Source organism: Pagrus pagrus (genome assembly GCF_965226575.1).
Source record: "Pagrus pagrus genome assembly, chromosome: 8".
Lineage (NCBI taxonomy): Eukaryota > Metazoa > Chordata > Actinopteri > Spariformes > Sparidae > Pagrus > Pagrus pagrus.
Window position 1 is genome coordinate 16,802,250 of NC_140192.1, and position 16,212 is coordinate 16,818,461.

At 41.5% G+C, this 16,212-nt stretch overlaps 2 protein-coding genes across 7 annotated transcripts in view; both read left to right on the forward strand.

Moving 5' to 3' along the window:
* Positions 1–10,288, forward strand: part of wdfy3 (WD repeat and FYVE domain containing 3) — a 100,146-nt gene extending 89,858 nt beyond the window's left edge. For all 6 annotated transcript variants that reach the window (XM_084359792.1, XM_084359788.1, XM_084359790.1 and 3 more), the window contains 18 exons: positions 174–228; positions 343–462; positions 567–684; positions 981–1,087; positions 1,419–1,572; positions 1,673–1,764; positions 1,858–2,070; positions 2,371–2,512; positions 2,840–2,994; positions 3,414–3,572; positions 3,876–4,055; positions 4,217–4,399; positions 4,749–4,842; positions 4,930–5,073; positions 5,334–5,588; positions 5,737–5,848; positions 6,078–6,275; positions 6,625–10,288. In XM_084359792.1, coding sequence (XP_084215918.1) covers positions 174–228; positions 343–462; positions 567–684; positions 981–1,087; positions 1,419–1,572; positions 1,673–1,764; positions 1,858–2,070; positions 2,371–2,512; positions 2,840–2,994; positions 3,414–3,572; positions 3,876–4,055; positions 4,217–4,399; positions 4,749–4,842; positions 4,930–5,073; positions 5,334–5,588; positions 5,737–5,848; positions 6,078–6,275; positions 6,625–6,745 — 2,602 coding nt within the window. In that variant the 3' untranslated portion in view covers positions 6,746–10,288. The remainder of the gene's footprint in view (positions 1–173; positions 229–342; positions 463–566; positions 685–980; positions 1,088–1,418; positions 1,573–1,672; positions 1,765–1,857; positions 2,071–2,370; positions 2,513–2,839; positions 2,995–3,413; positions 3,573–3,875; positions 4,056–4,216; positions 4,400–4,748; positions 4,843–4,929; positions 5,074–5,333; positions 5,589–5,736; positions 5,849–6,077; positions 6,276–6,624) is intronic.
* A 3,531-nt stretch (positions 10,289–13,819) lies between these two features.
* cds1 (CDP-diacylglycerol synthase (phosphatidate cytidylyltransferase) 1) overlaps positions 13,820–16,212 on the forward strand; it is a 28,970-nt gene continuing 26,577 nt past the window's right edge. The window contains exon 1 of the mRNA XM_084359658.1: positions 13,820–14,167. Coding sequence (XP_084215784.1) covers positions 14,099–14,167 — 69 coding nt within the window. The 5' untranslated portion in view covers positions 13,820–14,098. The remainder of the gene's footprint in view (positions 14,168–16,212) is intronic.

The following is a 16,212-nucleotide window of genomic DNA, read 5'->3' on the forward strand; positions in this document are numbered from 1 at the left end:
TGGCTTCTGTACTAGTTATTCAAATGAATGACCTAGAAATTAAAATAAAGAAAAAGATGTGTGCAGACTATATAATTGTATCACATGCAGCATTTGCTTTGTGACTAAAGGATGCTTTCCACTGCCCACATGCTGCTTTAACTAAAATTGCTCTCTGTCTTGGTGTTTGTCAGATCTGGGCTCCTCAGCACGCTGGTCGGTGAAAAGTCAGTGACTCAGAGATGGGAGGTAAGAAGACTAATTGGTCAAACCTTCCTGTTCAGTTTAGCAACACAAAGTGAAGAAGTGTCATACTCTGAGCCATTGTAAGCCTCACTGATGTGTGAACCATCTGTTTTCCAGCGAGGGGAGATCAGTAATTTCCAGTACCTGATGCATCTGAACACGTTAGCAGGTCGTTCGTACAACGACCTGATGCAGTATCCCGTCTTCCCCTGGATCCTGGCCGACTTCGACTCAGAGGTGAGTGTTCAAACGATTAACAGTGTTAAAAAAGTGGACACCTGTTCCCTCATTAACCCTGTTTTGGTAATGGTGGTGATGTTTGTGTTGTTTCTTTTAACCAGGAACTGGACCTGAACAACCCCAAGACTTTCCGTAACCTGGCCAAGCCGATGGGCGCCCAGACTGATGACAGACTGACGCAGTACAAGAAGAGGTACAAGGACTGGGAGGACCCCAACGGTAAGATCTGTTGAATCGGCAAACTGCATTGAACAGGACTGAATCAGGGGGATAACTTTAAGTTATAACCAGGTAGCTCTTTTTAGCATTTGTATGAATGCTGTATCTGTAATTCTACTCCAATATGCCAAATTTTAAGATGAATACATGAGGCCTATATCAAACGACAAGTGTTATGATGTTTGTTTTACAAATATGAAATATGAAAACTTCAAACCTTGCAACAACCAGAATCAAATTTCCAAGAATGTGGCACATTTCTCATTTGACTCGTCCAACCTGCACTTTCCTACCAGGTGAAACCCCAGCATACCACTACGGCACCCACTACTCATCAGCCATGATCGTAGCCTCTTATCTGGTCCGGATGGAGCCCTTCACGCAGATTTTCCTCAGACTTCAGGTTTGATCTGAACTTCCCTAGCATGTTCTGCTTGACTGAACATTTTAAAAGTTATTCTGACATTCAGCAGACTAATAAATGTAATAAATGGTTTATTCAATTTGTAAATACAGTTTTATATTTGATGATGAATTAATTTACCTTTTTTTGCCATAAGTTGCGATTCTTCTGCTTCAGGCATATTTTAAGGCCTGACATAACAGATGATCTTCTTTATAGCTCCTCCAAAAAGTGATTATTTTACATTAAAACCAACAACAACAGATTGTTGATGCTCGCAAGTGTCTGGATCTAATGTCAAACCATCTGCCTGTGTGTTTGTGATTACCAGGGAGGTCATTTTGACCTGGCTGACAGGATGTTCCACAGTGTGCGTGAAGCCTGGCTCTCTGCCTCCAAACACAACATGGCTGACGTCAAGGAGCTCATCCCTGAGTTTTTCTACCTACCCGAGTTCCTGCTAAACTCCAACAACTTCGACCTGGGTCAGTATCAGAAAGCACCATGAAAGTCAAAGTCAGACTGACCAAGATAATTGAGTGCATGAATATTAATGTTCTGTCTGCCTTCTGTTTGATGTCCCAGGCGCCAAGCAGAATGGCACCAAGCTGGGTGATGTCATCCTGCCACCTTGGGCCAAGGGCGACCCCAGGGAGTTCATCAGAGTCCACAGAGAGGTAAGAAATGAACCCACTTCAGTCAAATTAGATCCAAGTGTCAGTGCGAATGTACAGTATTAACCTCAGTCTTGTCTTCCTGCCCGGCTTCAGGCTTTGGAGTGCGACTACGTGTCGGCCCACCTCCACGAATGGATCGACCTGATTTTCGGGTACAAGCAGCAGGGTCCACCGGCCGTGGAGGCGGTCAACGTTTTCCACCACCTGTTCTATGAGGGGCAGGTGGACATCTACAACATCAACGACCCGCTCAAGGAGACGGCCACCATCGGCTTCATCAACAACTTCGGACAAATCCCCAAACAGGTCAGATACTGCTGCTGTATCAGTTGTGATACTGTCGAAGTACAAATGCTGCTACCACTACAACTTTTCTTACTACCACATGCTAATATCATGAAACTACTTCAGGCTGAATGAATGTTACTATTACTACCATTAATAGCTTTACTTGTACAGCTTGTACCAAAATATAATACTGCTAGGAGTAATACTGCTTTTTCACTGGCAGCTAAAAAAACTTGCAGAACCGTAGTTTTCATACCTACCACAGCCGTAATTTATTAGCATTTATCAGCTGACTGTTGATGTGTGTGTGTGTTTCAGCTGTTTAAGAAGCCCCATCCTCCGAAACGGGTACGCAGTAAAGCCAACGGTGACATAGCGAGTGTTCCTCCAAGCTCCAACAGCGACAAGATCTTCTTCCATCATCTGGACAATCTCAGACCTTCTCTAGCACCTGTCAAAGGTACATACACACACATACCCAATCACAAATACACAGACTCTTACACCTTGTCTTTTCAGTTTAATCTACTGTATATAATAACAGTTAAGCCCCAACAAACCATTTACCAAATTAGAGTGTATTGATGTGACATACTGTATTTAACACGTGTGGGTTCCCCTGTCAGCTTTTCCACCCAAATACTCATTGAAGTGGGACCGAAACCCTGACAGTACCATACTCTGTCCATTACTCATTACATGAGCATTGTCCATTTCTCCCTAAGGTGCATGAGAACCCCTTTAGATTCGGCAGCACTCACATATTTCTTTACATTACCTGATCTAGAGCTGAAGGAGCCTGTGGGACAGATCGTGTGCACGGACAAGGGCATACTTGCTGGGGAGCAAAACAAAGTTCTGGTTCCCCCCACCTGGAGCAAGACCTTCGCCTGGGGCTACGCTGACCTCAGCTGCCGTCTGGCAAACTATGAATCTGACAAGGTTGGTGACAGTTATCAAATTATCAAAGACAATGTTTCCCCCTGCTGGTGCTGGAATGAAAATACAATTTCCATTCTGACCCCTCAGTTTTTACAGCAGCAGCCATTACAGGAGTCTCTAATTCAGTTATTCTGCATCTGATGCTGTACTGTTGTCTATAGAAAACTGTTACATGAGCATTTTAGACAATAGAATCAAATTTTTAGCTCAAGGGTTGTTGGTTCTAGTTTTTTATGTTCTTATAGTACAGAATTTGTAAATCAGCTCAAACCAATAAAAGACTTATAATGTAGCCAGTTGCATGGATGTTGATCAGGGTGAACTTGTTGGTTGCTGAGATACAAAGTCATCCATCTTCATTTCCCCACCTCTGCACCCCAAACAATCCAATCTTCAATCTTAATCTTCAATCTCCTCAGGCGTTGGTTGTGTACGAGTGTCTGTCAGAGTGGGGTCAGATCCTCTGTGCCATATGTCCAAACCCGAAGCTGGTTATCACCGGTGGCACCAGCACCGCCATCTGTGTGTGGGAGACAGGAACCTCCAAGGAGAGGGCCAAGTCACTTATGCTCAAACAGGTAAAAATACACACATGACCTTTTCCCCAGAAACATACAACAGGGTCCTGTGGCAGCACTTAAGACAAATAACCTGATTCTTAGAAGACAAAGGTACAAGAATGCTAGAATATACTTCAAAAGTGAATCTGAATTCAGGGACTATGGTGCTGTGTTTTGTTATTTGCAGAGACAAAGTAATCTCCAGGGCTTGCTGGCTAATGACGTGAGCCCTTGCTGGCTGAAAGCATCCAAACTAATGTGTCTAACTATTTAAAATTGTCAAGTCCATCTAATGCCTTTGTATGTGCTGTTTCGTTGTAGGCATTACTGGGCCACACGGACGCAGTAACATGTCTGACGGCGTCGTCAGCGTACCACATTGTTGTCAGCGGCTCGCGGGATCGAACCTGCATCATCTGGGACCTCAACAAGCTTTCCTTCGTCACGCAGCTCAGGGGACACCGGGCGCCCGTCTCTGCTCTGTGCATCAACGAACTGACGGTGGGTTGGAGCATAAATTTCTTTTAGTTCAGGACAAGAAATATGAGCTATGGAAGAAAAATCATAGAAATTAAAATTTAAATAATTTAATAAACACACAGCTTGATGCAACAAACATAATGCGTGTGTGTTTGTGTTTGTGTGTGTGTGTGTTTGTGTAGGGGGATATCGTGTCCTGCGCAGGCACATACATTCATGTGTGGAGCATTAATGGCAGCCCCATTGCCAGCGCCAACACCTTCACAGGACGCAGTCAGCAGATCCTGTGCTGCTGCGTGTCGGAGATGAACGAGTGGGACACGCAAAACGTCATCGTCACCGGACACTCGGACGGCGTCGTCAGGGTAACCATGCCCACTTTAATCTAACAGAATATCAACTATGATATTTACAATACCTTATTGTGCATTCTTTTTTAAATCAATGTTTTTTTTAAATGTTGTTTTGGGATCCATGCAGACAGTAGGTATTTACTCGTAAGGACGTTTGTCCAACTATTTGTCAATGCATGTGTAATAATATAAGAAAAACAATACTTAGAAGTTATGAAGAGCACTGCATATTCTCCAAGTTAAAGAGAAAATCTGCCATTGTAAAGGAGCTAAAGTAATTTTTTTGTCACTTCTATATTTAAAAATTGTGCTGTCACTAAACACATGCATAATTAAACCTTTCTTTAAATATCTCTTGTAGTTTTGGAGAATGGAGTTCCTCCAAGTCCCAGAAACCCCTGCCCCAGAGCCGGTAGAGCCAGATGTGCCTGACTGCTGTCCTGAGGAAAAGATCGGTGAGTCCTAATTGGAGACAAAAATTGATTTGAGCTGCTGGACCAAGTAAAAGTTACAAATTTTGTGAAATTGTCTTGGTCTCACAGAGGGCGGCGAGAGTCACAACGGCGATGACGACAGCAGCGACTCAGACGGAGATGAGCCCAGTCTGAGCCAGGAGCCCAAAGCACCACGCAACCCCTCAACAGGTGGAGGCAGCCAGCCGGGAAGCACTGTGCACAGACCCAGAGGTACTTAAAAAAACAGCTCCACTTATTAACATTTACAGTTCAGATTATTCTGTTCAGCCATTTTAGCTGCTCTTGTAGAAAAAAACACAAGTGCTGCTAGCTGTTCACTGTCTGTATTCCAGTCTGGGAAGGAAGTCAAACTTTCTTTAAAAAAAAAGCAAAAAACTATAGACTTTTATAACTTATAACTAAAAATTGAAGATGCACAAGCAGCTTTAAACACATTACACCTACATTCCTGCCTTCAAAATACCTCTAAGGTCCTTCAGCCCGAGCGGGAGCCTCATGGTCGATGGACAGCAGCTCTGACGACTCTCACCGTTGGTCAGACACCCTTAGCATTGACGAGAAGGACGGCTTTGTGTTTGTCAACTACTCAGAGGGCCAAGCCAAGGGTCCTCATCCTCACCCTCACCCTCATCCAGCTCATCCGGCTCATCCAGGCCACAGCTCAGTGCCACAGCCTCTCCAGCCCTCCTCCATGGATGCTCGGACGTATAACCAGCTCAGGACAGGTGAGTTTTTCAGTTTAAAAGCCAGTTAATAAAACGCTTCAACAGAACAGTGGTCCATCAGGGGTTCTTTTCTAATCAATAACAAGAAAAAAGTAGTCGAATTGTTTAAATCTTACTTGTTTTAAGTGTTTGCTTTTGTGTGTCACAGGCTACAGATGGGAGCGCCAGCTGGTCTTCCGGAGCAAACTCACCATGCACACGGCGTTTGATCGCAAGGACAACGCTCACCCAGCCGAGATCACATCCCTCGCCATCTCCAAGTAAGAGAGCTGAGTTTTGTGGCAACAAACAGACATTTTTGGTGTTTCATTTCTATATTTATTTTTTTGATGCATCTGAAGAGCTTCTCGTTACTCACTGTATGGCTCATAACTATCAGCATATTATTCAACACAAACCACAATTCAAATCCAGTCAAAGCAAATACTTTAGAAAAGGAAGGCATGGCGTCTCTCTTATCTGTCTCTGTCCTGTGCTGCTTCCCTTCAGGGACCACAGTAAGATCCTGGTGGGCGATGGTCGTGGTCGAGTCTTCAGCTGGTCGGTCAGCGACCAGCCAGGCCGCTCGGCAGCAGACCACTGGGTAAAGGACGAGGTGGTTGACAGCTGCTCCGGCTGCACAGTTCGCTTCTCCCTTACGGAGCGACGCCACCACTGCAGGAACTGCGGGCAGCTCTTCTGCCAAAAGTAAGTAAATTAAAGGCGCAGTGCACACTTGCCTTTATGTCATTTCTCCAGTTCCCTGAACTCAAACTTCTGCTTGAGTGTCTTTGAAATTCAACAGGAATTAAAGACAGGTACGGCTCTTAAATGGTTCGTACCTGAGACAGTTTCACCTCTTCCTCAGCACCTTTTAACTCTGGTGTTCCCCAAGGCTCAGTCCTGGGTCCTCTATTATTTTGTCTGTACACATTTCTATTGGGTCATATAATTAGCATCATAACATATGTTTCCACTTTTTACTTTTCTTCTGTGAGAACCCGACCTCACTGCCTCCCAATTTAAACAATTTCCATGCCCTCACCTTGTTTAACAGGTGCAGTCGCTTCCAATCAGAGATCAAAAGGCTGAAGATCTCGTCACCAGTGCGGGTTTGTCAGAACTGTTACTACAACCTTCAACATGAGCGAAGCGTTGAGGACGGCACCAGAAACTGAGCTCCATCTTCACCCGCTGCTGACAAAAGAGGCACCTCCTCCTGAGGACTCCAAACTAAGGAGCACTTCATATCTCCATCTGCCTTGTTTTTCCCTAGACACCTCCCACATATCCCTCGAAACCCCCTCTATCCTCTCGTACGTCCAGTAACCACATGTACTGTAACTCACTGACATACCGTAACAGGAGGGAATGTCGGCTGTTTCATCACAACAGCAGTAAAGCTCAGCGAAGGAGGTGGGGGGGAAAGCGATGGAAAGGAAATGAAAAAAAACACTCAGTCACCACTCTTACCACCTGCACTCAACACCTGGAGGAAAAAAAGAAGCAAAAACAACTCTGATGCGGCACGCTTGAATCAATCACCCACCACCGCAAGACGTAACAAACTTGTTTATATTGTAAATACTTATCATGGCCTTTTTAACTCTAAGAGGAACAAACACAGAACAAAAAATAAGGTCAATGAGAAAAAACAAACTAATTGCCTGTAATATAGCGTTGTGACTAACCACTCCTGGCTTTAAAAAAACCCAACAAAATCAATTGTGTGTAGTCTGCGTCACGAGTCACGGCGAGTCCAGAGGAATAACACGGAGGGGAGGAAGGGATATGAATGTCAATAATTAATGTCTGTGGGTTGACTTTACTAGTGGGTCTAGTTATGCAAAATTACTTATTTTCTTTTTAAGTTCCTGATCATTTTATTTTATTTTATTTGTTGTTGTTGTTTACAAAGAAATGTGATTCATTTTGTGAGTGTGTGTTGCCCACAGTGTCAAGCCATCACCATCAGAGAGAGATTTATGATCAGATTGTCTTTTCCCTTTTTTGCCAAGTTTTGATGTATCAATTATGATTATTATTTTTTTTTTTATCTATTCTGTCCTTTATATGAATTCCCATTTGGAGATTTTTGTTGTTGCTGCTGTCTGAAGACTGGACACGTTATCATTTCAGATTTTATCTTTTTAAACCATATCACTCCATTTGTTTTGAGATTTTCTTCTTTCGTGTTTTTTGTCAAGAGATCAAAAAACATCATGGGTTCATCATCTGTGAAAAAGTATGAATTAGGTTTAAACAAATGTGTAATATTGCTCCACAGTTATTTTCCATCATGTCTCCTTCATGTAGCTTTATTCAGTTACTGTAGCGGCTTTTTGAATGCACACAAAAAAGGGACTCTTAGTATGTATCGTGGTTTTTATTTTCTCGTTGGTTTCTATTCAGATTTGTCGTTCGCAGACCTCCAGTCTGACCCTGTGGCATTATTACAGCAGATGAGTAAATGTTGCACTCCACACACTTTATCCTCAGTCCTTAAAGGAGATGTTAAACTGCAGGAGCAGCAGCCGTGCACCTTTCAAACACTTTGTTCAGCATAGAAAGAAATTGTTAGACAAGATATAAGTAATCCCAGCGCAAAACATTGAGGCAGTCAGACAGAACTGATGTCTGAGCCCCTTTTTATGTCTTCATGTGCGTTCATCCATGATTTCAGCAAGTTCAAAGGTGCAATATGTAAGAATTGGCCACCTGTTTAATTCATATTGAAACCAAAATGTGGAAGCATATTACCAGAGTAACCACTAACTCTTGCTGCCATTAGCTAGTTAGCTCAGTTAGCCGTGCAGCTAGCGGTATGGACTGAGAGCTTGGGGACGAGGGTTAGTGTTTACACCGCTAGCATGGCAACTTTGGACCAGGACCAGTCGGGGCTAGCTGGCTAGCATGCTAATTTCAGTAGATACCCCTGCAATACAATATATAGACTTCATGATAATAACAACTTTTATTTCTTAATTTCTTTATTTTTACATATTGCACCTTTTTAAAGTTAAATGACTCACTTCCTAGCGAATGGGTTCTTAAATCCTATTTTGTTGGCTTAAGATATTTTTAATTAATGAAAAAAAAAATGTTTTTAATTAAAATGCATGTCACAAACAGGTCAAAGATATAAAGGAATCACCTGTGGATACATCTGTGAGGTTTAATTTGTGCCAAAAGTCTGATTTTGTACATTCGTCAATGTTCCATGTTTTGTTGTGACTTTGTCTGGTCGTTATCCCTGCTGTTGAGTCACTGTCCGTTTTAGAGTCCTTCCATAAATGTATTAAAAAACAAGAAAAGACATAAGCAAGAGAAAGAAACAAAGACAGAGAAAAAGAAAACATGATGAGACGTCTTAACATCGTCGTTGTGTAGTCAGCCAAACAGATGTCGTACTGTTTTTTTGGACAAAAATGACATTTTGTAATGTCTAATGCGACCACAAGGCATCACCAAAGCAATGCAAACAAGACAGTTTTGGCACAGTTTGAACCCCGTGCAAAGCTACTATGTTGACACGTTGATATCCGAGGTGTTTTCATGTGTTTTTCTGTTGTGGACAGTCAATAATTCGGCACCACAAACACCCTATTTTTGCTACAAGATGGCTGCTGCTGCTACTGAGTTTCATAGTTGGACATTAAGGATTTTTTTTGTTGATATGTATATGTCATTTTCTTTCATATGTCACTTCCCTCCTCTCTCTTCACACATGTAATCATGTTGTTTTGTTCATAGAAACTGTGGGCAACGACTGTGCATTCAAGTGCTGCTTTCTGTCTTTCCCAATAGGGGGAACAATTCTTTAGGTTTACCACGAGTCTTCACAGTCTCAAACTAAAAAAAAAGGAAACACCTTTCAGAAAGTACTTTAATATTCACCCCCGCAGCTCCCTGATATTGTAATAATAATAATATGCACTCTTGTTATGTCCGTCTTATATCATTCTGCATTTATGTACTGTAATTTAGCGTGCAATCATGCCACCTAGCTGAAAAGGCCGAATCGGCTTCTATCAATCAAGAGTTCCTTTGCACCTTCACGTGTACAAAAAACGAAACAGTCAAGAGGAATCACAGGTTTTTATTGAATGCAGTTTTACGTTGTCATTTTAACAGAGAGGTGCATTTCACAGCGGATAAATGAACTGTACAAAGTATTTATGCAATTATAACTGGTTTTAGATTTTTTTTAATGATTATTGCGATTTCAGCAAGTTTTGTTACTTGTCGCATGTCTATTAACACAGCTGACTTTCTGTGTCAGTGCATTGTACATGTTCTCGGCATTATATTGTTTTTTCTTTTGTTTTTATTCTTATCGGGGGTTTTTTTGGAGGCATTGTCTAATGAGTTGTCCCGACCGACAGGTTTGTGTACAGAGCCGGAGATCGTGTCCCCAACTCTGGGTGGACTTTTGTACTCTTTATGGAGAAAAAAAAATTAAGGACTAATGAAAGAAGAAGAAGGAAAAAAAAAAGAGAAATCCTGGATTATTTTGGTGGTCTTGTATTAGACTGCATTACTACAGTATCTGGTGTGCAATCTGTGATAGCTGAATGTTCCTTGTATATTTGTGTTCACTTCATCCTACAAGAGAAAAAAACAGTAGAGTAACCCCCCCTACAGAAACAAAATGTTACAATAATGCAATAGATCTGGTACTTATTCTTTTTAATTTTGTTTCAATAAATAATTGCTGTTTACCACCAAATACAGACTTGATTTTTATTATTTTTAGGTTTCACAGGTGACGAGTTTCACTTGTCAAGAGTTGAGCTCCTGTAGGCGCTCAGGTGAAGAATGAAGTTACAACTGTGGCTTTTTATAGGAGCAGCTCAACACGTCACCATCATCACCATGACTACCAGTTAGACTACTTATTATTATTTTAGTCAAGATAAGATATTTTTATTTTTTTGCAAAACATGATTTCAGATGAAAGTCTGATTCTATCAGAGCTGAAACTATTATAGTCACTAACTGAGGAGTACAGTAGATCATCAGAACAATCATTTGCATAGCTGGCGTGCTGTCACACCAAAAACGTGTTTTTATATATTTATTTTTATATATATTAATGGAGCAAGGCAAGATCCTTTCTGTCATCTACGACAGTTATAGCTCATACTGAAGGCTTTTCCTTTACACTGGTCGCTACATCCATCTGAAGGCAGCGCATCAGTTCCATCTGCGCGCTCTAACCAGAGCGATGCGCACTGTCCGCCACATTTACGCACAGCGTTACCATATTAGGATAAATTATTTATGAAAGCAAGACAAATGTAGCTGAATTAAATCCATCCGTACCTTCATGTTCATAATGGCAGTCGTGGTATTTAACTGCAGATATTATACGTGGTTATTTCGAAACGGTCTGCACCCACACGGATAGGATTGATCGCTGCAGGTTTTTAACTGAGTAGAAATTTTAAGTCTGATCAAAATCTGCACTCGTCTACATAAAAACGTATCAAAGTAAAACGACACAGTGAAAACGTTTATGTTTGTTTTTTGGAGAGATGTGAGTGTGACAACAAGCTCTCAGGTGATCTCAGCAGACACAAATACAAACACACGTACTAAACATGGAGGACACTTTGGCCTCCACATTATCACTGCCTTATTACATTGTCCTGTCTCCTCTGTCTCTCTGTCCGTGTGTGGAAGACACAAGCAATTTATAGCGTCAAACTATAATGAAGCTAATGATACAAATCAAATACACGCTTCAATCAACAAAAAACATCGTGGAGATGCCGGGGATTGAACCCGGGGCCTCATACATGCAAAGCATGCGCTCTACCACTGAGCTACATCCCCTGAGTGGGCAAAGTTATGAAAACTTTCTGTTTCATATGAAGTACACCTAGTGAAAACATTGTAATTGTTGTTAAAGTAATTCAAGTGAAGTGTTGGCTATAAAATCATGTGAGATATTGTGGCCGAAGGTCGCATTGCGCCTTTTGAGTCACTCAGCACATGGTTTAACAGTGATTCAGTCATTTTACATGAACATTTCAGTAATCTTCCACCACATTACATTTACATTCAGTCATTTGCGTATAGATGTGTGGCGAGATATTTAAACTCTCGGTCGGTAGGTGGGGACCGATGATGTTCTGGGCGGTTTTAATCATGTTAATTGTATTAACGTTTCCAGTCAGGGTGCTTTCTATTGCTCCTCTGAAAAAGGTTGACCAGGATCTTGCTCCTTCCTAAGTTTCTGTAGGAAGTAGAGCCTTTTCTCCGCTCCTTTACCAGGGTGGTGATGTGTGATGGTGACTCCAAGGAACCTGAAACTCTTCACCTGCTCCACCTCAGCTCCACTGATGTAGACCTCCAGGTCACGTGACCCATTGATTCAAAATCAATGCCAAAATGTCTTCCTGTACTGGTTGAATGAGACGCACCTCTTTTTATTTGTTTGCTTTTTCATAAAAATAAATGAGATCAAATAAAATGTGTCATATTTTTAATGAAAATTCTCTCTCTTTTTTTAATAGCTTCCAGGCCATGTGACCCGTTGACTCAAAATCAATCCAAAAATATCTTCCTGTGCAGGTTAAGTGACACAATCATCCACATTTATTTACGTTTATGAATCAAAAGTAACCCCACATTGTTATTTTAAGGTCTGCTGATCCATCCTGAAGGTTAAGTTGCTACAGTCTGGTTTATTTTCTTCAGAGAAATAAAAAAAAAATGAGCGAATACACAGAAATAATGTGCAGGGGGAGGACACTGAAGTCAGTGATGTGTTCACAGTGTTGCTCTTGAATGCAACACAACATGGCAATGAATGAGTTACATCACTCATTGACAGTATTACACCTAAAAATGACACTGATTTACATGGCGGGGTTTGACACTGGTCCTCACTGGTCGTCGTCTACCGCAGCACGGAGCAGGGCTGGTCAACCAAGCATTACAATGACTGGAGGGAGAGAGAGAGAGAGAGAGAGAGAGAGAGAGAGAGAGAGAGAGAGAGAGAGGGAGACAGACAGACAGACAGACAGAGAGAGGGAGAGAGAGAGAGAGAGAGAGAGAGAGAGAGAGAGAGAGAGAGAGAGAGAGAGAGAGAGAGGCTGTCTCCACCGCAGCAGTACCGACAGACCTTTGTGAAGTTAGACAGAGAAGCACAGACTGGGACCGGAAGTTATGTGGCTTGTACTTCAAAATAAGATCCCCCTTTAAATAAGCAATATAACACATTACTCCACTCAATAAGAGACTGTGAATTTAATTGATTGATTATAAACCAGACATTTGAGTGAATTGTGTTAAATGTTCTGGTGACAGTTTGCTTTAGATATATCTAATATGCTACATTCAATAATGCTCCTGGAGCACCAACAGTGGCACTAGAGGCCGAAATATTACTTTTGTGGGCAAGTTCTACTTTCCTCCCTGTATTTCAGAGGGAGATCAGTTTACTGCACTAGTTTATCTGATGTTTGTCAAGTTTTTTAATGCAGAACAAATAATACAGTAGGACGAAAAATAAAACACAGTCTGTAGTGATCTGGGCAAAAACATCTGACCTTTAGAAAATACTCAAGAAGGACTATTCTTCACAGTTAGCACTTTTACTAAAAAGCAAAATTTTGGGGTTCAAAAGTTCAAAGAAATACAAATACCTTTGCTTTATTGAAGCAACAATTCATAAGAAATTAAAAACAGGACAAAAGCAAGACAAAATAGAACAATACTTCACACTTTCTACATACAAATGACCAACAAGGACAATTGCACAGGGTAACTGCACCCATAAATGTAATACTCACATAGTGTGTAGTAAAATCACTGCATTTAAGTCTTGCATCTTATCAGCAGAAATAAAATTTAAGCATGAAAAGTATTTGTTATGCAGACAAACGGCCCCTGTGATTATTATATTGTTATGTACTATATATTTGTGGATTATTATTATTATACTGACGCAGCAATGCAGAAGCAGCATTGTACTATTGTTAACACCAACATATACTTAAAATACGTTTCACTTATATGTGCCCAAGGCGGGGCCCATTTTAACTACGTTATATTTTATATTATCAATCTCAAGTCTAAGTTATCAAACAAAATGTAGTGAAGTACAAAGTCCAATATTTGAGTAGACAACCATTGAGTCTGAGATTTTCCTCAGCGCAGCTTTTACTGTGAAAGTTGCTACCGGAAGCTGTGTGTGCTTGCTTTATGGACCTTGACGTGCTGTGGGAGCGGAGCAGGGACGGGGACTGCGGTGATAAACAAACACACGCAGTGGAGTCGTTAGTATCTCGCCGAGCTCTGTTGCAGCGCATCTGCAGCACCAGCCGACTTTCAGGAAAGCTGACCTTCACGAACCGAGCTGTGAGGTCCGAACTGGGTTCACGAAATAAATACATCCAGGACTTTATCTGAAAAACGCCAGGGTTTTATCCCCGTCTCCCTCCTTCCCTCCCTCCCTCCCTCCTTCCCCCGGAGTCGGCTTATGTGACACATTAACGTCCCGGCAGCGACACGAGCGAAACATGACGGAGCTGAGGAAGCGAGGCGGAGGCGGAGGAGACCCTGACAGCACCGACAATATCAGCGACAAGGTAAAGTGCGCCGTACCGAGTCAAAAGGTGCCAGTCTCCCTCCGGGACCTCGCCCTCAAAACAAGTTAGTCCGGTTGTTGTCAAACGCTGGCCAAGTAGCCAAGCTAGCTGGGTTGCCAGGTTAGCAGGGGAGCTAAATAAGCTAGTTAGTTAGCTGCTGCTGGCTCCTGTAATCCCGCAACTACATCAACACGGTCACGCAAACAGCTCTGCGTGAAGAAATAACGACTTCTAGTTGGTGTGAGCTTCACGTCCTCATCGAGGCTGGGAACATTTCCACACTGTCGTGATGAAATAGACTCGTTAATGTCATCAGTCCAAAGCGTGTGTGACAGGTGCATGTTTAGCTTGAAAGTTGGGATTTGTTGAGTATTAGAGAAGATGAAAGGCTCGGAGGGCCTCTTGGTTTGTAGTGTCAGACAGATGAGGTCTTGTGATATCCAAAATTGAATTTACAAGCCTTGAATAACCTTATTTTGCTTGTCTTGTGTGTCTCTTTGCTCACTGATTTGAACTACTCTTATCAACAACAAGATCAGCAAATACTTTTCTACCTGCATGTCTGCTGCAGTGACTGGTGGCAGGCATACCTTCCCATACAGTGAGTCAGTCATTTATTAAGAGAAATCAAAAGGGGTCAATCAATTCATGTGGTGGCTAGATTTTAAAGGCAATTAGAGAAATCTTAAGTGGTGCAAAGTGCACTTTTACTTTGTTTTCAAGTATTGATTGTGGTGCTAAAATAATTACCAACAATAATATTGACAGAGCTTGATGGTTCATTCATATTCTTGGTAACAGAAGGTGGCAAAGCTGCCATCCACTGAAAGCACACTGCAAGAAACTGCATCTATCCATAGACTCATGACGGGGAAATAGAAAGTATTCTTCATTCAGGATTGACAGTCGATGTTTAAACTATTATTTTGAGCATTTTCATCCACATTGGCTCAAAAGTTGGCTGGCAGTTTGTCCCTAATCTTGGAGACAGTGGGTCATTTTAATGATTGATTAACCAGTTGTGTCAGTTGTCAAGAAAAAATGCCTAACTCAGGCTGTCTTCAGTTTCTTACCTGTGAGGAGAACTGATTCTCTGAACATCTTTGGGTTTCCGAGCGTTGTACATACTGAACTAAGAAATCAGGAGATGTTTCCTTCCTCTTCCTCTTTTATTTTTTACTAGAGCTGCGACTGGAGTTTAAATTCTGGTCTGATGCCTTTACTAGAGCTCGTTTTTCTTGATTTTTTTGTTGTTGTTGGTAGTGATGGTAGTGCTCTGTGTAAGGTAACTGTTGTAGTGCAAAAAAAATACATAAAAAAGCATTAAATTTAATATATCCAGCCTGTGGAATCTAAATCACACTTGGTAGCGATATTAAGTCGGATCAGTCCCAGTTGTAATTTTTAAAACTGACAGACAAATCTGTTAATGGAGGAAATAAATAGACGACTCAATAATGAAAACGATTGCAGTACCACCCTAAAAAGTAATAACAGTGCGCCTACAACTCAGCACTTTTCCAAACAACAGAAGATGGAGGAGTTACCTCAATTCACAGGTTAAATTGTTAATAGTCACTGTAAGCTGCAGTACCTGCAACCAATGGCAGATATAGATACTGTTAACCCCGCCAAAATAAGATACTGACATTTGCTTTTTTATTTTCATTTTGAGGGTTAGTTTAATTATCACTTGAAGCAGCTTGAAAATGAGCAGTAATCCTTTGGCCAAGTTGCTCTCGGCTCTGGACTGTGAAGGACAGGGACTGTTTTTTGACAGTTTGTAGAGTAAACAATCTAACAATCGATGCAATTATCAAGAAGTTTGTTGCAGCCGGATGCACATTTGACGTTTCAGTCTCAAACTTCATTTCAGTATAATCACAGTAATTTTCTTGATTTCAGCCTTTTTTGCATTTTGAATATCTCCATCTGTCTATAAGCTGAGTGGTGCTTTACCTCTATCTATCATCTATTTACATTTCCTTATTCCCCAGAGTCTTCCCCTCAGTGGGACAGTTTCAAAGGTTAGACAGAGTTAACTC